Consider the following 25,872-nt stretch of genomic DNA (forward strand, 5'->3'; position numbering starts at 1 on the left):
GATTTTACCAACTGCCTTAATCCAATGTCAGCTATAATCATGCAGTATTTATGCATCTTCCTGGCCCTTCTTGACAACCAGTCCTCCCACCCATCCCTCTTGCTTCCTATATGTAGTGGTTGAGGACATACAGCTTCACTGTATCTGAAGAAGTGTGTATGCACACAAAAGCTTATGCCTTAAATTAAAACGTTGTTGGTAGTAAAGATGCCACTGTACTCCAGCTTTGTTGGGTAGGTAGAACCAGGTCTCATTTTGTGCAGAAGCTCACAGGAGTGGAGATCCGGAACCTCTAAATTTTATTGTGTTCTTTCTTTCTCCCTGCCTCCCCAATACTTGCTTCTGGGCTTCATTGTTCAAACCCCCTGTGAGAATTTTGCTGAACTCTTAAGAATTGAGTTCTTGCACCTCTTTTTCTACTAAATGACCCCTGGGTAGAACAGTAAGTTATTTAATTTCGAGAAATGAAATTTTTTGTTCTGTTATTATAACTGCAAGTGAACTGATCTTCCAAAGGTAAAATTACTTACCTAAAACTTTGTGAGCTTCCAGGTCTCTAATAAAAACAAAGAAGTAGCTTATAACAAACACTATGGCAAAAAAGTGCATGGGTCAGCCCGCATTTATCATAACTGATTACTTAAGTATATAGAAATATTACATTATTGGATACACCAAGGAGAAAAGTTTTTTACAAAATAAAGTAAAAAGCTCAAGCAGTGCAAAAGATAGCAGGATTACATTATGCTGAACACAAATTCATACAAAATCCATCTGTTCACCTTCAATAAGAAGCATGGAAGAATAGATATTGCAAGGTCAGCAACAGAAAGGGGACAATTGCTTTCTTTAGCAAGGAATGCTCACTATCTACTGATACTAAATTTGTCAAATTTGCTAATGAATTCCAGATTGATGCCTTCACATCATAGTCCCCCTTAGAAATCTTTTTGTTGGATTAGAGTAATTTTTAAGCCTGCCACAAAATGTCCTGGAAAAATCAGGACAATCCCCTCTAAGTATTACCACTGAAATGTCTGATTTGTTTCTACTTATCCTTTTGTGTAAAGATGGAGCCTATGTAAATGAAAGAATAAGGATACTGGCAGTTTCCTGGGTTTGTGTTTGGTCCATTATTACTGATGAGTAGCTGTTTCAGGTTTAACATGTCTGCAACCTCAGACCTGTAAGAAGAAGGGCATCTTCCAGGATGTGGTATAATTCTTTGGATTATGCATTGAAGAATAGTAAATAGCAGCAGGCTGGTTATTGTTTCTGTTGCATCTGTCTCATAATGGGTGACTTCTACATACTCCTCAGTTTTTCATTTCCCGAAGTGAATATTGTTGAACAGACTTCAGTGTCCTTAGAAATTACAATAGCAGCTCACATTAGAACAGTAGATTTTAAAGTTAATACAGAAATTACTGAATACAAAGTAAGTGATGGGTAGTCTATTCTGTTCCTAGCTAACTATGGGGTAGGGTCTCCAGCAGGCAGCTGAGATAATGCTGGGTTGGAGCACTGTCAATGTAGAAAGTGGAGAACAAGGGGTCTTGTTACAGGGAACAGGACAAGCACAAACTAGGTGGAGACCTGTTGAACCAGCAAAGGCTACAGCTTAGCTGAAGGCATATATGCGGGATGATAAATCAATCCACTCTGTAGCCAGAGTTGAATTCTATATCTCACAGAAATCTAGATATGAAATTTGAGCGTGGAATGCCTTGAGGGACCAGGTGTGTACTCCTTTGTCTGGTTCAGGCTCTCTACCTTCTTTGTTTCTAGAGTACTGGAGGTAGTCAGGTCCAGTCAAAGGCTCCTGGTCTGCTATTTCCATTGACTCTTGAACAAGAGTCTGCTGTGACAGGGAATCTTCCCTTGGAGGACATTGGTTGCAGGGCACCTTGGGTATAACGGTGCACCCCAATATTTGAGACATCTTCCTTCCAATTTGAGGCTAGGGCAGGGCAAATGGGATGATAGATACTCCACTTGCCAATGGTTCCTCAGCATTAGAGGAACCTGAAAGGGGTGGGCTACAACTTTTAGCTCCTGTTAGTTGCCAGCCTCCAGGTGGGGCCTGGACATCTCCCACTTTTACAATTGATCTTCAGCTGGCAGAGGTAAGGTCCCCTAGAGAAAATGGCTGCTTTGAAGGGCAGACTCTATGGCATTGCACCATGCTGAGGCCCCTCCCCTTCCCAAACCCCACCCTTTCCCAGATCCACCCCCAAAGTCTCCAGGTGTTTTCCAACACAGACTTGGCAACCCCAACTCCTGTAGAGCTCCCATTTTAATCCCATGGGAGTGAGTCAAATACTAAGAAACAACCCATAGGTTAAAAAAATAAATATCTTATAGAGGTCAATATAATATTGCTTTTATTTTATCAATATATACTTTTAGCACTTTACTACTTGAGTACAATTCAATTCTTTATTAAAATGTTAAAAACTACTCACAGATTTTACCTGGACAGCACAACCATTTTAAACTACTTTTTATGCCTAAGAAAACTAGAAATAGTTAAATAAGAAGTATTTTTTTAACCAGGACTGTGTGTAAATCTCTGTACCAAGGTGATGTAAATTCTGAGCCAAGAAATTAAACACACATAATTGGGGGGGGTTTTTTGCATGTCTGATCTTGCAAATTTTGTTATTTGAAAAATTTGCTCCAGGACAAAAAGCCACACAGGCCAGTAGATCCTCTCCTGTAGCCTACTGTAGGCAGTGTTCCCTCTAAGCTGCACACACGAGCAGCCACTCAAACAAAAGAAGCTCCACTCAGCAACAGTCTGGAGCCTGCAGGGTCTTGTACTGTCCATTGCCCATTTTAAGATTAAAGCATTTATATTCTGCTTAGGATGTGAACAGCTCTGTTCAGTCCGGGTGGAAATTAGAGAGAACATTGCATTCTAATGGGATCCATAAAGGGATGCATGCCTGTAGGCCACAGCCATTGGAGTTTGATCAGCCATATCTCACTGACATTTCAGTAGCCGTTGCCCAACAGCCAGCACTACATTAGAAGGTTTTCCTTACGCTTCCATGCAATTTCAAAATACATGCAAGTCTGAATATGACTTAGGTGAGCAAACCATATGGGACATATCCAAGATGTATTCGTTAAGTTCAAGTAGTGGTATTTATTATGGTAAATGCAAACCCAAAGGAGGAATGGCTTTTCTGTAACAACATTTGGATATCAGTTCACAAAGAACAAATAAGATATGTATCTATAAAGCTGAAGGGCACGAACATCATGATGGAATATAGGAATCCTCTCCTGTACATATGGTATCAGGATACATGAAGGTTCTTTATATGATTAATCTAGAAATCACTTACATATGATCAGTGCTGGCCTGAGGGCGCATAGTGCCCCAGGCAGGCTCCCTGCCTGCCACCTCCCCCCACCCCCTGCCACCGCCCCCCACCTGCCCTTTGCAGTACTGCAACACGGCGCCATGCTCTGTCATCCCCCCCCCCCCGTGAAGGAGGCTTCTCCCCCCCTCACTTCTGGAAGTGAGGGAGGGGCAAAACTCCCCCTCCATCCTGCTCTTCAAACAACTTAGAATCAGCCTGGGCCCTGTTGAAGCAGGTAGGGCTGACTCTGAACCTTGTCGCTCCTCTGATTGTGGGGGAGGGTGGGTGGAGCGTGGTGCTGCGCTGCAGAAGGGAAGAGAGGGGGTGGGCAGTGGTGGTGGGAGAGACAGACAATTGCTTTGGGTGCAGGGGAGAGCCCTTTCCTGGTGCCCTAGGCAATTGCCTAGTTTGCCTAGTGGGCAAGCTGGCCCTGCATACAATAGAGACAGGAGTCTACAAAGCTGTAGTAAAATATTAGTTTTCCTGTGGGCTACAGCACTGAAGGATAATTTCCTCCTTGCCAGTTCAGACGAACAAATTTAATAATGTTTACTTTGTTAGACATAGAACCCTGCTGTGACACATCACTGTTTTTCTTTTTCCAGATGCAGAAAGAATGCTGTTGAGAGAGCTCATAGGAAACAAAGTATCTGTTTTTCATCTCTTTGTGAACTGCTAAGACTTCATATGTTAGACAATTTAACAATAGTTGTTATATTGGTGTTATAAAAGTTCTGCTTTGAGTGTCTAAGAAGCTAAGCAATAGTCCAGATACTAGCAGACAGAGGTCAAAACAGTTCTGGGAGAGTAGAACAGTGAACAAAGTGCATACAAACACTGATGGAAAGGATTTGCACAGTGATATCTAGCAGAAGGATATCATACATCTTTACTCTGAATTACCGGTAAGTCCCACCAAGGTCAATTAGATTTCCAAGTAAATATCATATGAATTGTTTGCACGTTTACTTGAAAATAAGTACCACTGACCTTAGTGGAATTATTTCACAGTGAACAAACATATGACTATGTTGCTTGACTTACAGTGTAAGTCTAAAAAATGTTGCACCCTTCTAAGTCCTTTTAAATCAAAGGGTTTAGAAGGGTTTCAGTTTTAATTTCCAGTAATGCACTTCTATATTTACTTAGAAATATACTTAATATATTTACTTACTGTCTCTCTAGAAACCTGACCGCGGTGACTTATATAATAACAAAAACAAAATATTAAAACATATTAATTACAATTCAGCATTAAAAGGACCCAGTCCAGTATGAAATTATAGATTATAAAAAACTGGGCACAGACTGCTTGAAACAATAGTTGCCAGACTAAAAAAGTGTTTAAAAATCAACCCTTTAGGGGAAAGCCTGTGTGATCACTGGGCACCACAGTCGCTACAATCCCGCAGCAAGTAAATAAGAAAAGTTAACTTCATCTAATACCAGGTATTGAAGTATTAGATGGCATACATTTTAGAATATCACAGTTCAAGCTAGAGGCTTAAGTGTTGTCTGTACAGCAGTTCATCATGATGGGGCTTGGCATAGTCAGAGTCATTGCCCAGTCAAATAACGAAGTTAGCATGGCTTTCCTCTTGCCTATGGCTTAATTATAATCTTTTGCCATTTGGCATTAGATGGTTTCCCAAATGCAGTCAGGGAACTTCTTGATGGAACCCTCCAAAGGATGACAACATCCATTCCTGCTTTCCCTCTTCCATCTAGATACAGAACTGAACATAGGTTCTCTTAATAGCCAATTACCATATTCTTGAATCCAGTCTTGAAGGCGATAAAGATGGTGTAGGCAGGGAGACACATGCTGGAGCAGGTCTTGGGAGAAATCAGGGTGCTTTGCCTCATACCCTCAGTGACAGTAGGCTTGGCTCCTACATTTTGGACAACCTGAAGTTTTCAGACCATGTTCAAAGGCAGCCCTGCATAAATGTACCATAGTAGTTACATGCATGACACTATTAATAACTTTTATTCACTAGTGGCATTTACAGTGCGGTTCTATACAGAGTTGCTCCAATCTAAACCCATTGATTTAAATAGGAACAACTCTGCATAGGACTTCACAGAATTTTGCTTGTTATTTTTTAAAGTCTACTTGAGTTTAGATTCCAGTAACTCAGAAACTGGCCAACATTTTTTTTTTTTAGAGTTTGGTGGTATTTGTTTTGGAAAGCCACTTCAAGCATAAGCATACAAAGTGACTCCAATTCCCACATTGTCCCCTTGCCAACCAGAAGTTACCATGATTAGACAGTTCAGGTCAAACTGTTAATATTTGACAGTCAAAGTATTTTTTGTCAATATCTGATGCAAAAATCTTATTTAAAATTTTATAACTGATTTCTAAAGTATCTTTGTTCATTAAATCCAGGGGAGAAATCCCAAATCTCTAAATATTTTTGGTTATGTAAGGCAAAAACAAAAAGGGAAAGCAAGCAATTCAGAGGGAATTTTGCTAGGACGGTTTGAGATTTCCCATTTATTCTGTTTTTGCTATGTTTGAGGCACTCTGACCCAGTTGGTTTGCAAAACTGGCAGGACAGATCAGATAGTTCAAGAGTTGTTCAGCATGACCAAAATAAAGGTCAGCAATTAACTCTGAGATGTGTCACTCCCTCCCCTGGGGAGTGAGGTTGGAATCACCTTATAGGATGTTTGGAGAATTGCGTAAGCTTTAAAAACAAAGTTCAGAAGACACTTGAATGCTGTAATAGATATGTCATCCTAAAATTGCTTTTACTACTTATAAATGGCTAAAATGTTAGTTTTGTTGTAGTTCTGAACAACTGTAATTGTTTTTATACATTTTTAAAAAAATAATGGATGTTACTTAGATAATTTGTAGCCCATATCTTTAAAAGGTATGTGGGTAGGGCACAGAAATGCAACTGAAGTAAATAGTAATGCATAGGCTGAATGTTTACCCAGTACCCCTTATGTTCGAGAATCAGGGTCTGTTGTAGGTCTGAGTAATGAGAATCAACCCAAGTATTAAGGTGGTCAAAAGACCCATGCATTTCCATCAAGCACAGTAATGCAGATAACAAAAGTTTGCTATACCTTATATTGGTTAAAATGATAGTTCTGCAATTTCCCCTCTAAACTGTGGAGTCTTGTGAGCAAAAATTCTACTTCTTGAGCTACTGGCATTAAAATTGTGAGCTATTGCATAACTTAGGCCGCGGTCACACTCACCATTAAATCCATCCCTAACCCGTCGCTATTATACCTCGCAGCTTTTTTACAACGAATTTCCTGATCAGACATCCCTCCATCCTTCAGTTCTTTTTTTTTTAAACTTTAAATTTTTTATTAATTTTTCAACTATAACCAACAACCTTAATACACTCTAAACAACAAAACAATTACAATAAAGTACATAGCTTATCTTCATGGCATAAGAACTATTGAATCTAAGCAGAGCACCACTACCGTTTTCTATCCTTTCACAGTGTTGCATATGTCATCCATATTTCTAATACATTATCATTCATTATATAACATAGGATTTGGGAAAAAATTCTTCAATAGTATGAGAAAGTAATATATTTCTTTGGAATATGCTTTTCAAAGTCTTCATCTGAGTTTATATATTTAAAAAAGGGGAACCATTTCTCAACAAAATTATTGTTCTTCTGTTGTATATCAAATACCCTTATTTGTATGGCTAATTTGTCTAAAGCTGCTACTTCCCATACTTTGGACATCCATTGCAGTTTGTTGGGAGACACATCTCGTTTCCAATATTGGGCAATCAAAAGTTTGGCCGCCATCAAAAGAAGAGTTGCCAGTTCTTTTTTCAATGGAGAAAGTTTTATATCGGGCCAATAGTTTAAAAGACAGGATTCTGGAGTAAAAGGAATAGCACCCTCAATAATGTTATCTATTATGGGTTTAATTTCTTTCCAGAATTTGTTGACTTCTGGGCATAGCCACCAACAATGTAAAAATGACCCTTCCTGCTTACATTTCTTCCAGCACTCAGGGGTAGGCTTTATACGTGATAAAAAGAGTTTTTTAGGTGTCAAATACCACCTGGAAAAAAGTTTATAGTTTTGGAGTTTCAAATTTAATGAATATGTGTTATAAAGTGGTGATTCCCAAATGGTCTGCCATTGTTCTAAAGTAAATGACATGCCACAATCTTTCTCCCATGCTTTCTGCTGGCTTGTGGTTTCAGACCAATCTTTGGTATTAAGGAGGTTATAAATAGTGGATGTTAAAGCTTTAGCTTGTGTTGGATTCCTTCTTAACAGCTTTTCAAATGTTGTTAATGGCCTATCAATTACATCTGTAATTCTAGGATTATGTAAGATATAATGCAGTTGTTGGTATTGGAACCATGGGATCAATATTTTGTACTGAGTTTCCAATTGTGTTTTAGTTAACATTTGTTTATTTTTAATAATGTTTTGAAATTGGTATATGCCAGCATCTCTCCAGACTTTAAAGTCCTTAGTTTCACGACCTGGTTTAAACCATGCTTGTCCCAAGAAACTTGCCATCGGTGAGATGGATGGTATTAGAGTTTTTTTATATTTATCCCAGATTTTTAAAGTTAAGGATAAATAAGGATTGTTGTCTTCAATAAAGTTTCTATCATTCGGTATATTCCAAATAGCCTCCCATAGGTGGTCCCTTACTAAATAAGATGCTTCAATTTTTACCCAGGCTTTGTCACAGTCTTTCACTGCGTACCATAGGATATTTTTTAAGTTAGCAGCTAAGTAGTAAGCCTCTAAGTTAGGCAAGCTCAACCCCCCCTGTTTTGTTGGTCTAGTCATTAATTTAAACTGAAATCTTGGTCTTTTATGTGACCATAAAAATTTGGAGAAGAGGTGTTGTCTGTCTCTGAATTCTTTGGGCGAAATGTAGCACGGTAAATTATAAAATAAAAACAAATATCTAGGCATAACAAAGGTTTTAATCATGTCAATTTTTTCTAACAAGGTTAGATTGAGTTTATTCCATTGTTCTAAATGTGTTTTAATAGAGTCATCTAGTAGTTTATAGTTAACTGTGTGAAGATCCTGCAGGTTCAATGGTATTTGGATACCCAAGTGTCGAATAGATTTTTGAACCCATTTGAAAGGAAAAGCATTTAATAATTCTAATTTGGAAGTTGAGGATAAATAAATAGGGTACAGTTCAGATTTTGTATAATTAATAGTAAAGCCAGATACCATGCTAAATTTTTTTATATGATGAAGTAATGAGGTAACCGACTGGGAGGGATTAGTGAAGTAAAATACAGCATCATCTGCGAACAGGCTTAATTTGTATTCTTCTTTTCCTATTGGAATACCACTTATTGATTTCTCATTTCGTACAGCAAAGGCCAATGGTTCTATGGAAAGTGCAAATAAAATGGGTGACAAGGGACACCCTTGCCTTGTACCCCTATGTAAGTTAAAGTCATTTGATCTATAGTTATTTACGAAAATTTGTGCTTTTGGCTTGGCATATAACGATTCAATGGAGGTTAAGAATTTTGGACCAAAGCCCATATGCTGTAATAAAGTAAGTAAATAAGGGACCTCCACCCTATCAAAGGCCTTCTCCGCGTCAATGGCCAAAAGAATTGATTCCACTTTTTTTTGTTTTCCCCAAAAGATTAAATCCAAAGTTTTACGGATGTTATCTGTAAGAGTTCTTGTGGGAATAAACCCCGACTGGTCGCTATGTACATAGTTTGCAATGATTTTGTTCAGTCTGTTGGCCATTAAAGCTGAGAAGATTTTAAAATCATTATTTAAAACTGATATCGGTCTATAAGATGCAGGGTATTGTTTGTCTTTTCCGGGTTTGGGTATTACTGTGATTCTGGCTTCTGACCACGTAGTAGGCATTACTCCCTTGACCATAACTGAGTTACATGTTTGTACCAAGGGGGTTATTAACACAGATTCAAATTTCTTATAAAATTCGATGGGGATACCATCCCTACCTGGGGCTTTATTGTTTTTGATATGTTTTAGGGTTTCAGATATTTCAACTTGTGTTATGTGTTGTTCTAGGTAAGAGATGTGTTCAGGAGATATTTTTATATTATAGTTTATAGAGGTGAGATATTCTTTAATTTTATTTCGGTCCGGATTCTCTGACTTATAAAGTTGTTGGTAAAAATTATGGAATATTTGGGTTATCTCACTAGATTTAGTAACCAGGGATCCCTGATGGTTCCGCATGTTATGGATAAGGTGCGATACCTTTCTTTGTATGGTCCTTTGCTTGAGTAACTTTATCGATTTTGGAGTTTTAGTAAAGTATTTTTGATTAAGTATCATTAAGTTTTTTTGTATTTGGGAGGTTTCTAACAAATCTAATTTTTTACGTTCCTGTTCTAATGTCCTTAATAGTTTTTTCCCACCTTTTTTAGCATATTGCAGTTCTAGGTGTTTAATTCTACTTGTGAGTTCTAGTAATAATAATTGCCTTTCCTTTTTATAGGTGGACGCCATTGCTATTAGCTGCCCTCTTATGACCGCTTTAAATGCGTCCCACAACGTTTCCTGTGATACATCTTTAATAGAGTTAAATTTAAAGTACTCCTGTATTGCTGCTGTTATTTTCTTACATATCAATTCATCCTGTAGCAATAGTTTGTTTAATTTCCAATGGTATCCCTGGTTGTCATCATTTTGAGTAGAAAGTGTCCCTGTAACCCATGAATGATCAGATATTATACGTGGCCCTATATCTGCTTCTTGTATTTGATTAGCTATCTTTTTACTTACTAGGAGATAATCAATTCTTGTATGAATTTGGTGTACATTAGAGTAGTAAGTGTATTGTTTTACTGCAGGGTTTAGTGAACGCCAAATGTCTACTAAATTAAATGAATCTATTATTTTTAATAAATCTGTAGATTTTGCTACCTTTTTTCCTGGTTTCTGTGTTCTGTCTAATTTGGGGTCCATTATATAATTTAGATCTGCACCAATTATGGTCTCCCCCACCTGAAAATCTGCTAATAATTGCAGCGTTGTCCTAATAAAGTCTTTCTGATTTACATTTGGGGCGTATAAAGATGCCATTGTCAGTGGCTGGCCGTCTAACTCTCCTCTAACGAAAATGTAATGACCCCTAGGGTCAGCTTTTATTTTTTGGCAATGAAAGGGTACTGATTTTGAAATTAAAATTGCAACACCCCTGGATTTTGATGTCCCTGCCGCCAAATAACTTTGGGTAAACCAATTTGAAGATAACAATTTTCCATTCATATTCTTTAGATGTGTCTCCTGAAGACATACTATATTTGCTCTATCTCTCTGCATAGTGTTGAGAAGCCGTTTGCGTTTTACAATGTTGTTAAGGCCTCTACAGTTCCAGCTAAGAAGCTTATATGAATGTGCCATCTTTTAAGGTAGTTAAAAAATATCGATGGTGTCAAAACACAACACCACTTAACAAACTAACAACAACAACAATTAACCCTAAACACAATTCCCTTAACTAAGGAAGCTTTTCAGAGTCCCCTCCCCTTATAAAGGAAAGAGAGAAAAAAAAGAAAGCTATTGCAGTGCCTTCTTGTCTGAAAAGATTAGATTACTCTCTTACTAAACAGCCTCTGGGGGGCGTTGTTCATATGGTCACTTATCTGGAGTCACAAAGCTGTTTTCCTACCCAAAAAGAGATGTTTTCCTGTTAAATCAAGAAAATTAGATATCTTTCAATTAATACTAAAACACGAAATAAACCATCCCCTCCTCCCCACTCTGAGAAGTTTAAGCAGGCTAGTTTATATACTACCTTAAAAATAAAATAAATTTTAACTTTCAGGTACCTAGGTTTTCCAACATATTCAATCCTGTCCCATATGTATATGCAGGTTATATCCATGGTTGATTAAGGAAAATAGTCTTAATAGTAATACATTATCATATAACAAATTCCTTAACAATTTAGAGCTAAGGCATTAATACCTAGCATAATAAACATTACAACAAATAAAAAGGGATTTCCCTTAATCACAAGGTAAGTTCCTTAGACACGCAGTCTTAAAGTCTTGAGTCAGAAAATATTCCTGAGTGCTCAACCAAATTTCACTATAAAATGCTTAACATAACATAGGAGCACTTAATTGTTATATTATAAGTTTATAAAGAACTGGGAATAAATATTCATTAGCTATAATTCTTAATTATCCAACTCTAATTCAAAATACTAATAGCAATCAAATTAATAACACACTAAAAAAAAAAACCTTAAACAGCTTATAATGTATTAAGGCATACAAGGGCTTCTGTAGTTCTATCTATGTTAAAGTCATTCAAACCATTCAGGATGCTATTGCCCTCTTGTGGTCTTGTATGTCATTACATTGGTTCATTTCAAATTGCAGCCTGGGTTTGCTGGTCTTCTAACGCCGGTAAAAAAAGGCGGGAAAGTCTTCTTCTTCCGTTTTGGCAGCTTATATCACTCTAGATCTCTTTTAAAATTATAAAATAAAATATAAGTTATAAGGAACATGAATTCGTTGTCTATACTCTAGAAATCTTAAAGAACTTATAGTACATCAAGACATATAAGAATTTCAGTAGTTCTGTTTGTGTTAAACCAGGCGGAAAGTCGTTGTTACATTCTTGCTTTCCAGTACATCATTAGTTCACGGCGCAGCAGGGGCTTGTTGTTCCTCTAACACAGGGCAAAAGGCTTGCAGATCTTCTTCTTCCCTTTTTGAGAGCTTAACATTTAGGTTGTCTAAAAGCAGCTTTCCCGTTTCTATATCCGATGCTTTAAAAAGTGCGCCTCCTTTGTATACTAGAATGTCCGAAACAGGGCTCCATCGGAATCTTATGTTTTCATTATATAGTTTGGTGGAGAAAAATTTTAGCTTTTTCCTTTTTTCTAATGCCTCAGCCGGGAGATCTAACAGCACCAGCACTTTTTGTCCATCACAGTTTAAAGCACCTTTTTTTCTGGCTTCTTGAAGTATCTTAGCTCTGGTTATAGGGTACACAAATTGAACCAGGATGTCTCTTGGCTTCCCATTTCGCGCCGATACCAACGGTCCCAAACGCATGGCTTTTGTAATAGCAGGGGCCACGCCATTTTCTAGAGCTAATGCTCTAGCCAGCCATTTAGCAATAAAAGTTACAATACCCATATTCTCTTCCGCCCCTTGCTTAATCCCTCTAAATTTCAGGCCGAGGGCCCTCCAACGATTTTCCAACGTAATAAGTCTCGTATTAAGCAGCGACTCTCTAGCTTTCATCTGCTTTATTTCAGCTTGCATAGCCAGCGAGGCTTCTGCTGTGCGCTCTGCCATTTTGGCAGTTAGTTCCAAATCATTTGCCATTTCTTCTACTTTTTTATTAACTGGGGCCAGAAGACTCTCTACAGTCTCTTTAAAATAAATATGAATGTCCTCTTTTAGCTGTAGGAGGTCTTTTCTACATAGAGGGGCTTCCTCATTACTCAGTTGTTCAGTTATGGGTGAGTTTTGCCCGGGCGCCATGCTAAGCTCTGTTGACTCAGAGTGAGTTTCCCGGACCGGGGAGGAATTGGGAGAAAAAAAACTTCTTACCGACGGCGATGCCTCTGAAGCTGCCTTCGCTTTTGTTTTTGGAGTATCTTTAGCCTTCACTTTTGTTTTTAGAGATTTTCCCATCTGGGACTGAATTCAAAGCCTGCGACTTGGCTGTAGGGCCCAGATTTAGTTGGGAAGGTGGAGGAGCTGCTCTAAAATGCGTCCACCATTGTTCAGCGACGCTCCGCCCCCCTCCATCCTTCAGTTCTAAGCAGCGTTGGTCCCGTTGCTGGTTGATCAGAGGTCTCAACCGGACCTCATTTTTTGAGATGGCATTCCACACTCGCGCAAGCGCAGTACCGTGGGATATCATGCTTGGCTTTTTTTTTAAAAAGGTGCCAGAAAAAGGTGGGCGATCTGCCCCCCCCCCCATTTAAACACCCAGAAAGGAAGGGGAAGCCCAGGAGTTCTCTTTGCTGTCTCTCCGCCTGGCGGGGAGACAGCAAAGGTGGGTCATCTTCCTCCTCCCCATTTAAACACCCTGCTGTGGTGTTTAAATTGTGGGGGGACCACAGCAACTCTCTTTGCTGTCTCTCCGCCTGGCGGGGAGACAGCAAAGGTGGGGGATCTTCCTCCCCCCCATTTAAACACCCCGCTGTGGTGTTTAAAAGGGGGGGCACGGCAACTCTCTTTGCTGTCTCTCCGCCTGGTGGGGAGACGGCAAAGGTGGGTCATCCTCCTCCCCTGGCAGGGAGACAGCAAAGGTGGGTGATCTGCCTCCCCCCTCCCATTTAGGAAAGGTCCCCTGTGCAAGCACCAGTCATTTTCAACTCTGGGGTGACACTGCTTTCACAAAGTTTTTATGGCAGACCTTTTACAGGGTGGTTTGCCATTGCCTTCCCTGTCATTACACTTTCCCCCTCCAGCAAGCTGGGTACATATTTTACCAACCTTGGAAGGTTGGAAGGCTGAGTCAACAATTGCTGGTGCAATGATATCATTTGGAGTGGGCTCTCGCACGGAAGTGGATGTGCGATTGTGACGAGTCGGCTACAATGGAGCGTTCAAACATAGAAAGTACGCGTGGGAGTCGTCGGAAGCATTCTTATTCCGGATTTAATCATAACACCTGTTTGCTGTTCTGAAAGCCAATTTACTATCCCATCTTCCAAGTGTCGTGAGTCAATGTCTTCTGAAATACCATGGACGATAAGGTTAGCCCTTCTTGCTCTGTCAGAGAGGCTTTTAATCTGTTCCTTTAAATGAACTATGTCCTTCTTATTTGTTGAAGCTGCCTTATCTGCTTTGTTGGCCAGCTGCCTAATATCTTGCAGTTCCTTGTTTATCTGACTAACTTCATTTTTTATCTCAGCAAGTTTCCTCTATCTTGTTCTGAGATTGCATCATTAAAGCCTGAAATTGTGCTATTTGTTCCGAAAGCTGTTTCACTGTAGTGGCAGCCATTTCTATGCTGCTAATTACTGCCTCCGTTTCTTATCTGTTTTGCCAAAATACTCCCTTTTTCTCACTGCTAGCACTCTTCTGAGCACGCCTTTTACTTCTTTGACTCTCTAGCCTCACTGCCAAATATTATGACCCCAAAAACTTCAATATTTACTTATCTTTCGGTCCTAATCTCTTTTCTTATCCGGAGAGGGGCGAGCCGAGGCTTCTTCTCTTTAGAGCGTGCGCATTCCCTCTTATTCTGGATTTAATGTACTGTCAAAAAAGTCCGTGTCTCAGTCGTGGCAGTTCGGGACACGAACGAGCCAACAACCATTGCCAGGTGCTGATGTTTGGACAACCGCATAAAATCCGACATGCATCTGGCTTTCATCCATGCCCATCTTGTCAGTTTACGTGCGTCTGACCTCAGCCTTAGTTTGCTCTGGGGCCATCCTTTTTGAGCTAAGACAAAGATGTGTGAGCCAGAGGCTAAAAAACTGTGAGCTAGCTCACACTAACTCAGCTTAGAGGGAACACTGCTCCTATGTATTGTCCCCTTTTACTTGGGTTAGCAGGTCTGTGTTGGAAAATACCTGGTGACTTTGGGGATAGATCTGGGAGAGGAAAGGGTCTGGGAAGGGGCCTCAGCATGGTACAATACCACATAGTCCACCCTTCAAAGCATCTATTTTCCCCAGGGGAGCTGATCTCTGCCTGTTGGAGATCAGTTGTAAAAGCAGGAGATCTCCAGGCCCAAATTGGAAGCTGGCAGCCCTAAGTGTGGATTCCCAGGTTGGAGTATTCACTCAGGCACCCTTTCTCAGGTCCATTGAGCAGATACAAAACATTAGACATTTATTTGCAAGGAGACAACTCTAACAACAACAGCTTGCAAAAACTGGAAACTGAAACTAGAGCTCCACTCATTAGGACCAAACCAAGTCAAACAGATAGTAAAGGAGAGGCAGACTGTTCCACTACATATAGACAATAAATATACCACATCCTAATTCCCCCCAAGATGGAAGAAGATTAGGTCAACACATTGGTCAACCCCAGTCCCTCTGTTCCTTTTGCATTCCTTTCAGAAGCTGTTTAGGATAGTAATGAGACAGTTAAAATAAGGGGGGATAGTAAAGATTTAACTAGAACCTGATTATGGGATAGAGAAAAACTCCACAGCCTAGACCTCTCTCTCCTTAAATTGGTCGAAATACACCAGACTGTTACATTCAGCAAGTCTGGTGAGTAAAGCTATCTATTCTACACAATTTCCTGTAAGCCAAAATGCCCTCAAAAGAGGTTGGGGAATTGACAGGTGGGCACCTTTGGCTTAAAAAGGATCTAGAATCTATGTATACAGGATTCCACTTCCAGAAATTATTGCTTAAATTTGCCAAGGACACTATTTAAGTAAAACAATTAAAAATTTATTACAGAAAAATATAGAACACACATACAAGATAATTGATACATACAACACACATGCAGTCCTAATAAAAATAGAGATAAATGCATAAAGGTAACATAAGGATGAACAAACAGGGTGATAATTACCGATCGTAGTCTTCAAGGAAGGCTCCGATGGCGACAAACGAGGACGATGGGGAAGGGGACCCTCAACTGGCCATGAATCGGGGATGTATCTAAGCAGCAGGAATGGGGTACTGCTAGATGCACACCTGTGAGGAGCTGGGTCAAGGACTACCTTGAGCCCTTAGGGGATGAGAGGTACAGGGGTGGATGACAGGTGGTCAGCTGGTACATGACCTCAGAAAAAGGGGAGGTTCTGCAATGACCATAAGGGCTGGGCTTATGCGGTAGCCAATAGCCAGTTTATTGGGGGCACCTGATTGGATGCCCATACCTGGCCAATGAGCAGACTTGGCCCTGGTTACCTGATTGGACTTCCAGGTAACAATGGGCCAAAGGGGGAGGCTCCAGGATGACCATTAAGGGAAAGAATGGGAGAAATTATTGGGGTGGAGGTGATTAAGGCTATCAAAACTTATCTAAAAGGTGACAATAGATGGTCAAATTGCTACCTAAGGTAACACCCGATCTATACAAAGAAACTTGGCTCTGGGTGAAGATGTTCTTCCTCTTCTTCATTCCTCTACTGGCACCATCCTTTGTCATGGGTTCTGTTGGACAAAGGCTTAGGCAGTCTGACAGGATCCACACCCAAGATAAGCTTGATTGCCTTATGCACAGGTGACATCTGTTGAGTATGTGAGCCTCCCGCTTCTCTGTAATGGAGTCTGGCACTGCAGGAAGATAGCTGCTGGTGATGTTAGGCTTCCCATATGGATTCTATGGTCAAGGCTGGAAACCGCTTGCCTGGACAGTTCCTGGCGGTGCACCTTCTTCCGCTGCAATGACCACGATGGTGATCGCACGGAGTGACTGGAAGCCCATCTGTTCTCCTGGTTAGCACTCTTCTGGAGACACAGAGCGCTGCTGCAACGTTGTGGCTGTTAGTACTCACATAAGTCCCTTACAGTCTGGTAGACAAAACCCACGTTCTCCTGGCAGATGCGTGTGAGTTGAGTCTCCAGGCACCCTGGCAACCAAACGGGTGACTACGATGTTCTGAAATTACGGGTCTTTTTCTCACATTCCCCAGGGAGATCACAAAAATGTGGGGGCATGCAAACTATTTATTTTGGCTGCTTTGTGAGTGTGTTGTTTCATTTAGCATCTGTGGGGAACAAAAAAAAGCAAAAGAGGAGGAAATTAGGATTATATTCAGGGGAAACTGCACTGCTGTATTTTTATTTATTTATTTGGAATGGGAAAGTCTCCTGGTTCCACTCCCAAAATCCCCAGATATTTTCTGAGTTGGACATGGCAACCGTACTCAAGCATCTTGTACAATCACCAACAGTATTGTAGGCTAGTTGAGCCCACATTCCAGGCTTATATAGGGAGTTTCCCTGCAGGTGATGCTGGGTTAGGCTAATCTCACAAACTGAGCCTGTTCCAGGAGAAGCAGGACCCAGATTCTGCTGTGATTGACTGGTTCCTTCTGGTGCTTCCTTAGCAGAGAGAAGGCTTTGGGCTGCCAGGTGTGTCTTCCTGCATGTCATGGGTACTGGGGACCCTGCAGAAGAAGCTGAGCCTGCAGAAGAAACTGTGCCCCTGCCACCTGCACCAGTGCCCCTGCTGGAGAAGATCCAAGCCCCCCTGCCTCGCCCTCTCGGGTGGCTCGGGTGCGTGACCGCCTTTGTCAGGACCTCAGGGATCGGAGGAGGGCGGCACGCTCACGAGCAAGACGCTCCCCGAGCCCTGAGTTTTGAAAGGATTCTGACCCTTCTAGGAGTGAGGATGCTTGAGTCAATTAGAGTTCCTTTAGTGAGAACTCTTTCAGCCCCACCTACCTCACAATGTGCCTGTTGAGGGGAGAGAAACAGAAGGCAATTGTAAGCTGCTTTGAGACTCCTTAAGGTAGAGAAATGTGGACTATAAATTCAACTCTTCTTTTTGAGGGCCCTGCTAACTCAGAGGGCAGTGCTGGTGCAGGCAGATATTCCCATCTGGGAAGCACTGAGGTGTATCTGCCTTGCAGGGAGCATTCATAGAGCTGCAGATCAGGGGCAAGTCCTCCTCCTCTGATGAAGACTCATCCTCCCATGGTAACCTGCGGTGGTCCATGAAAGTCTTATACATCTGCATCAGCCTGTTTCCTCCCAGCCTCCTTCAAGGGGAGCGGTAAGGGCCCATTTCTAGAAACTTGTATTCAGAGGCCTCTACTTCCCTGTCAGACTGAGGAAAATGTCAGTGTCTGCTTCATTGACCAGTCAATTGTGTGGTGGGCAGCGATTTAGGGGGGCAGGGCATCTCTTAGCATTTGGTCTGCTCTCTGCTGGCCAATCAGGTGCTGTGTTCGAGATGCCAGGACACAATAACGTGGTCTGGTTCCTTCTGCCCCTTGGCAGCCAGACAGGTGGTGGCAGTCCTTAAATAATGCCTCAGACATAACTAGAGAGTTATGTGAATTTGAGGAAAGAAAAAACTCCTAGCTGAGGTTTCTGGGGTGTGACCATGCAGATTGGTTCCCAAACATGTGTGAGAAATTCCATCAGAAATTCAGATTTTTCCTAGAATTCCTCAGGCCAGAAAACTCACAGCCTGTCCTGAGAAATCTTGCAGCATCTGTCTGCTGTATTAGATTGTTCATATCTAGCCATGTGTGTTTGGTGAAGTATAAAAAAATACATGCTGATACTTGCCTTTTTATTTTTTTGGTAAGGGAGGTATTGTCAAGCAATTAGATCTCAAAGAAATCAGTCCTTGAGTTGAAACAAAGTATGATTTATGGATAATCCAAGATTGAGCTGAGGATTGGAACTGATACATAGTAACAGTGAAAGGCATACTTAAAGGTGGCATATCAAAGGGTTTTCTAAACAAAGCTACATTCTCTAAACAATGCTGTATTCACGTGTGAATCTTCACACGGCCATTCCTATCTCCCCTGTGGTTTCCTTCCTTGGGATCAGACCTGGGAACCTGTCTCTAGAGGTGCTTATCTTCAAAGGCGAATTCCTGCATTTGTTAGTAAAAGCGAGAGGCAAAAGAGGCGTGAACTACCCCCTAGATATTTTCGGCTTTGATGTGCCCAGCTTGACCCCTGGTTAGTAACATTCATAGAGCTTCAAAGATACATCCAGTTAGCATTATACTGTTAGCCTTATATTATCAAAGGAAAGATGTACATTGCTTGACAGGTATTACCAATGAGAACTGAGATGAATTCATTGTTTTATTTTCTAATATCAGCAAATGGCTATGCATGTATAGCTTGGTAAACAGGAGAAAAATATTAAAAGCCATATGTCTTTTATCCTATTAATAAAAAACTCCAAGTGCATAGAGACCACACAGAGACTAAATGAAGACCATAAATTTATACCCCGCCCTTTTCTCTGAATCAGATTCTCAGAGTGGCTTACAATCTCCTTTATCTTCTTCCCCCACAACAGACTCTGTGAAGTGGGGTGCCCTTGAGACAAACACTGGGACCAAGTATGTTAATGTAGTCTTAGAAAATGTTGTAATTTGTCCATCTACCACAATTCCCTTCACTAGAAATGTTTTGCAGTACAAAAATAACAGGAAGAACAGAGACTATAAAGGCTATGCACTCAGAAGTGGGTGTCATGAGCGTGGGAAAAAAAGAAAAAAAAAATAGAAATGTAGCCAGGAATGATAGGACCTACTGGAGGGGAAAACATGTTCTGAAGTCTCACAGTTTAAGACCGCCGGCTGCTGAAGCGGAGACCAAGAGGGAAGCAACATACGTCACACACCGCATTCCAACCAAGAGCTTTCTATCTTCTCTATTTCGTGGGCCAGCATGCCTTGCGAACTCCCCCACCCTCTTGCGGCCCCTTCGCCGCTATTAGACAAGCGCCTCATCTTTTTCTCAGATTCGGCCCGCCTTTATCCGTTTTTTCCCATAAGCTTCTCCGGACTTCACTTCCAACCACTTGAACTCTCTCTCGTTTTCGCGCGCGCCCCAGCAGCCCCTCCTCTCGCGATATGCGACAGAGGGGGCTGGACTGCGGCAGTGCTTGCGGCGCTCGCCGCACAGGAGTGCAGGGATGTTGGTGCACGGCGGGAGGCTCGAGCTTGATTGTATCCTACGGGGTTCTTAATTTTCTTTCCACCCCCACCCCGCAATCATGGCCGGCTGCTTACGCTGGGTGCCACCGCGCTGAGGAGGGGCAGCCGTTGTCCTCACCATGAGGAAGGGCCGCTCACGGGGTGACAAAGCGGGGCCCTCGACTCTCCAGGCCCCTAGAAGGCTGGAGCAGGTCCCCCGAGCGCCGCCAGCAGCTGGCGCCAGGAAAGATACTGAGGAAGCGGTTCGGGGTAGCGTCGTTTGCAGGGATTCACCCGAGAAGGTAATGCGGTGTTTAGGGAGGGGGGGGGGGGTTCGTGGGCATGTAAATTGTGAGAGTCTGTAAAATGCGTGGGCAAGGCTTCGGGGTCTAACGTACTGTTATGCCAGAAGGCATGTAAAGAGAAGGGGTCGACTTCATGAATGGTGGGCATAGGATCCATTGCAGATGGAATGGACTTTAGCTGTGGTGGAGATATAGATGTATGCGTGTCACGTTGAGGAACTAGTCTCATGGTGGTATGCGGCTGGCTCCGTGTTCTGGGATGAGTGTTGCTTTCTTTTAGAAAACTGATAGGAAATTATGGTGAGCAAAATAAACAGGAAAAGTCTTTTGTGCCACTAGTGCCAAGAGGTGGTGCGGCAGCCAGCTGAGTCTCATGACTGTAGAGGGGCCTCTCTGCATTTGGAGGCCTTGTTGTTCTTTATGGGGTGTTTTTTTAAAAACCATTTTTAAGTAAAGAATTCATGTGACTAGGGGTTTGTAGTCTTGGAGAGCTAAAAGGCTTACTATAACTCACGGAAAATGTCAAGACAGTGTGCGATTGCAATAAAAAGGTCAACGCCATGCTGGGTATTATTAGGAAGGGAATTGAAAACAAATCAGCCAGTATCATAATGCCACTGTATAAATCGATGGTGCGGTCTCATTTGGAATACTGTGCGCAATTCTGGTCACCGCACCTCAAAAAGGATATTATAGCATTGGAAAAAGTGCAGAAAAGGGCAACAAGAATGATTACAGGCTTGGAACACTTTCCCTATGAAGAAAGGTTAAAACGCTTGGGGCTCCTTAGCTTGGAGAAACGTCGACTGTGGGGGGGGGGGGACATGATAGAGGTTTACAAGATTATGCATGGGATGGAGAAGGTAGAGAAAGAAGTACTTTTCTCCCTTTCTTACAATACAAGAACTCTTGGGCAGTCAATGAAATTGCTGAGCAGTCGGGTTAGAACGGATAAAAGGAGGTACTTCTTCACCTAAAGGGTGATTAGCATGTGGAATTCACTGCCACAGGAGGTGGCGGCGGCTACAGGCATAGCCAGCTTCAAGAGGGGGGCTAGTTCTTTGGAAGAAGTACCTATCTCCTGCAAGTCAGATATATTTATAGGGTTTTTAAAAAATGTTGGCTTCAAATAAGGACATCTTGGGCTGGGGGCATCCAGGGTATATTTAGTTCTATGTTATACCTTGTCAGTTTGGAATCATAAACAGTAACAAATAATTGCTTCAGTAGGATTATGTGAGAAATCATAGAACAATTTTGGGAGTGACCCACTCTTGTTGCTAGCAGCTGAAACCTTCTGATGTCATTCTAAACACAAGTTTATTTGTCTGATCTGTTTTTGCAGATAATTATTTATAGTCCTGCTGTAAGTGAATGTATTTATTTATTTACAAAATGCTTATTGTATGCCATTCCAGGAGTTGAGTGAGCTATATAAGACTTGGATTATATATATAATCTAATGTTTTATACTAAGTTAATATGTGTATATATATATATATATACACACACACACACAATTTTAAAAAGAGGCAAGCAGTGTAAACCATAAAAAGCAATACAGATAACTTATAGTCCATTAGAGAATTTGTCATTTACCTCATCAGTAGGCAGTGATGAAACTTGTATGCTTGTAGGGCAGAGAGGTGCCATATACAAAAAAAGACTGTCTTATGCCAAGGCTTTCATCTGTAGTTTTATAACAGAGGTTGCATTTGCTCTGATAGTCTCCACTATCATTTAGTGGGTGGTGTCATACCTAATAATTCCAAATACATTGTGGTAATTGGGATATGTTAATTTAACTTAGTATAAAACATTTTATGCTATGTTTTGATCTGATCAATGCAGTTGTGGTTGCTGCCATAATTTGGCAGTAGTCTGTAATCAAACAATATAGTATTGGTGGAGATTTTAGAGAATATGTTGAAGCAACAGAAAATGGAGCTGTTCAGCAGTCTGGGTCTGTTCCTTAGTGAGGTTCTGTCTTGCTACATTTTCAGTCCAATTAAGGCTGCTTCCTGCATAATAATGAAAGATTGATTTCAGCATTTCCACAGCTTGTTAGCCACATATTTTCTATAATGTTTGTATGGAAGATGAGTTGATTTGAAAATGTAGAAACCTCAGTTTTGAGGATTTACTGGTTACAGGATCCAGGTGCATACTTACTCCATATCTGCATATGTACATCTCCTGTCAAACATTACAGTAAAGGTGTGATTGATGTGCTGTGAAAGATCACTGAACAAGTGAATTTTTTTATTTATCGCATAATTATTCTTATTTTGTTAAATCTGTTTTCCTGCATATATTTTGAAAGATAGTGGGTATGTAGACTAGTCTTGACTTGTTATAAGAAGAACCAACAGACATGAAAAGGAAAGCTGAAAGAAGCATTCTGATTTATAAAGTTTTATAGACCATTTTCATGTAGTTTGTATGTTAAGACAGTTAGCTACTCCATAAAATGTTTGCCAAATCTTTTTGATCATAAAAAATTGTCTCACCATAATAAAAATGTGTACACTTACTTTTTATCCCTTAAAACATCCGCTTTCTATTGTGTGTTGCCATTAAAAAAAATAAATCTGAATACATGTCTGAATAATAGAACCTCTAGATCAAATTGTGCATCCACCTTCTACTAATTTTTTGTGAAACCACTGTAAGAGCTTAATAGTGCAAACCTATGTAGAATTACTTCAGTCTAAACCCATTTATTTGAGTGGGCGTAAGCCTAGAATAACTACTATATAAGATTTTACAATATGGTGTGTCACTTACCTGGTATCCAAGGAAAAATGTCTTCAGTTTTTGTTCAGTAAATAAAGTGTGGTTTTACACATTCACTTAACATTTTTTCAAATGAGTTTTTGTGTATGTTTGTTTGCTTTTTCTATTTGTGCTGAAAGGTTTTCAGTAGCATTTTACTTGAGGCAGGTTGCCATTAATAAGGCATATGGGTGTGTTCCTCTCTGCATAGTATGCCTTTGGGAATTGTGAAGATGATGGCTTTAGATATGGTAAATTAACCTGCAAATTAACCAGAAATAAAATGTCCCAAGCATCTTTCTGTGTTTATTTAGTATGTTAGTACTGTAGGAGAACAAATGAACCTTTCCCTCTTTTTTTCAAAATATGGTGAGATACAGATTTAATTAGCTGGACTGCTGCACATGATGGCAAATGCCACAATAAACAGAAGTTGCTGAGCTGGTAATAATATTGGGTTTTTTAATCACTATGTTAAGTGAGAAATACCACCACTGAATCTTTTTATTATGTGAAATGTAGATCTATTTTTATCTTTCTTCATAACCATAAAGTCTAAAGTGTGACAGTTTGAAATTAATTGGGAGAATCTTTCAGACTCATTGCTGGAAAATCAGATTAACCATTTTTATAATGTGATGGAACATATGAAAATTCTTGAACTCCTTGGTCAGTATTCAGAGAGCATGTTACAGTCAGTCATTCCATTTTGTAGTTGACACTGACATCATTATAGTCATATCACAATATGTGTAGGTTAGCCAAGAGATCCTAAGATTGTCTGACTACCAGGAGTTCTAACTTTTTTAGCATTATGCACCACTAGGTGGTAAGCTCGATTTGTTTTTAAGGCAAGAGATGTTTCAGAGGTGGTTTCTACTGCCAGCTTCTGCGTCATGCTCCTGGTATTCCTTGAAGGTCACCCATCCAAATACTAGCCAAGGACAACTCTGCTTAGTTTCCGAGATCTGATGAGATTGGCCTAGCCTGGGCTATCCAGGTCAGGGTGATAGTGACATGAAGTATAGAGACGCAGCAGTATTTGCAGTGTTCTTGAACTTAGATACTTCAGTATGTTATTTTGGAAACCTTAAAATCTGTGTTGGAATTGGATCATGAGAACTACCTGTAATCAATTTTTATACTGCTACTCTTTGGTTAAGAGCGTGAAGCGGTTTACAACAATGTGCACTTACATCAAGTAAAATAAATGTCCAATACAATCCTGTATAGTTGTATAAGTAAGACAAGATACATTAAACCAGTCTGATCCCAACCCTGCAACTGAAGCAACCCTACAAATGACATCAAGTGTTACAATACCCACAAGCCAACTGTGCTTTACAGTAGAGAGATATTATGAGCCAAAAGGATGTTGGAATAATTCTGCCTTACAGAGTCTCTGAAACATCATAACACACTGTCTTTTGACAGAATCAGACTACCTCGGGACCAAGAACCACTAGTAAGCCCTGCAAAGATTAACTAAGGGAGTGTGTGTGTGGGCATCATAAAAAGAGGTGGTCCTGTAGGTGTGAGGATCCCAGTCCATTATGGGCTTTAAATCACCTACACCTTGAATTGGTAGCCAGCACAGCTGCTTCAAGATTGGTGTTATATGATCTGACAATGATGACTTGGCTAGTAACCTAGCAGCTGCAATATGTGCCACCTGGGGTTTACAAAGTGACTTCAAGGCCTATGTAGAGTGAGTTGCAGTAGTCCAAAGGAGAGGTGAGTGTTGCATGGATCAATATGGCAAGGTTGGACTGAGATTGGTATGGGGAAAGTTGTCTGGCCTAGCAAAGATTGAAAAATGCTGTTCTAGCCACCATGGACACCTGTTTGTCCATGGAAAACTTAGAATCAAGCCGAACCTGCAAACTCTTCATGGAGTCCACAGTGGAAAGCTGGCCTGTGTCAAGTGATGGGAATGGCAAATTCTCCATAGCCAGAGGGCTGCCCAGCGACATGACCTCAGCTGTCACAGGATTTAGCTTCAGCCAGCTACTTGTAAGCCATTCCACCACAGCATCCAGGCATTGGATCAGGGAGGAGTTATCTGCTTCTGGTTGCTTATTGTGTATGGGTGTATGTAATCTAGATATATGTACTACGTATGTACAGATGGAGTTGCTGGTATGCTGCTGACAACAAACCTGGCAGCCAGGTTGGAATGGAGCATAGAGACTACATCTGGAAAATAAATTGCAAGAAAGTTACAGCTAATAGTCAAATTATTTAACACGGTAGACTCTGTAAGGCATTGTGCAGGGGGTTGGACTAGATGACCCTGGAGGCTCCTTCCAACTCTATGATTCTATGTTGAACTCATTTTTAAGAGGGCTGGACCTGACATAAATATCACTTTGTCAGGCTAAGCTGGCTTCATGTTAAAATGTAACATGAGGTATGTGAGATATAAACTGAATAAAGGTGATTTCAGATGTCAAATTGATTGGATTAGGTGTGATATACAGAGGGGTAGTAGGCGTGGAGTTACTAGCATTGGTAATGAGACAGGAAACATAGGTCTCAATTTGGTCCAGGAGATTTCAGTCCAGGAGGAGGCAATGAATTAAGTGGACATAGATCTGACACTAGAAACCACAATATTCAAAAACTAGTAGGGGAACATTTTAACCTTCCAGGATATTCAGTTGATAACCCAAGAGTAGCAGTTCTTTTCCAAAGGGAGATTGAAAAGAGACTGCTGAATTGCAACTAATAATGAAGCGCAAGACCAAGTATCTTCCTGGATGGAATTGAGACCTAGGTTTCCTTTCTCATTACCAACAACTGCTGTTGTCATTTGGCATATGTAATCACTCCACTCCCCAAGATATAAGGACTGATGGACTCAAATTCTAGCTGC

At 40.8% G+C, this 25,872-nt stretch overlaps 2 protein-coding genes across 5 annotated transcripts in view; one reads left to right on the plus strand and one right to left on the minus strand.

The window, feature by feature from the left end:
* The window catches only part of RPS8 (ribosomal protein S8), a 169,245-nt gene extending 165,685 nt beyond the window's left edge, over positions 1-3,560 (minus strand). Inside the window, exon 1 of the mRNA XM_060231740.1 lies at positions 3,556-3,560. Within this exon, the coding sequence (XP_060087723.1) occupies positions 3,556-3,559 (4 nt within the window). The 5' untranslated portion in view covers position 3,560. The remainder of the gene's footprint in view (positions 1-3,555) is intronic.
* A 16,318-nt stretch (positions 3,561-19,878) lies between these two features.
* Positions 19,879-25,872, plus strand: part of MAST2 (microtubule associated serine/threonine kinase 2) — a 424,890-nt gene continuing 418,896 nt past the window's right edge. For 2 of the 4 annotated variants that reach the window (XM_060231742.1, XM_060231744.1), the window contains exon 1: positions 19,879-20,219. In XM_060231742.1, coding sequence (XP_060087725.1) covers positions 20,058-20,219 — 162 coding nt within the window. In that variant the 5' untranslated portion in view covers positions 19,879-20,057. The remainder of the gene's footprint in view (positions 20,220-25,872) is intronic. The other 2 variants (XM_060231743.1, XM_060231745.1) reach the window with 1 other exon arrangement.

The sequence above is a fragment of the Heteronotia binoei genome, chromosome 2, assembly GCF_032191835.1.
Source record: "Heteronotia binoei isolate CCM8104 ecotype False Entrance Well chromosome 2, APGP_CSIRO_Hbin_v1, whole genome shotgun sequence".
In the NCBI taxonomy this organism is placed as follows: domain Eukaryota; kingdom Metazoa; phylum Chordata; class Lepidosauria; order Squamata; family Gekkonidae; genus Heteronotia; species Heteronotia binoei.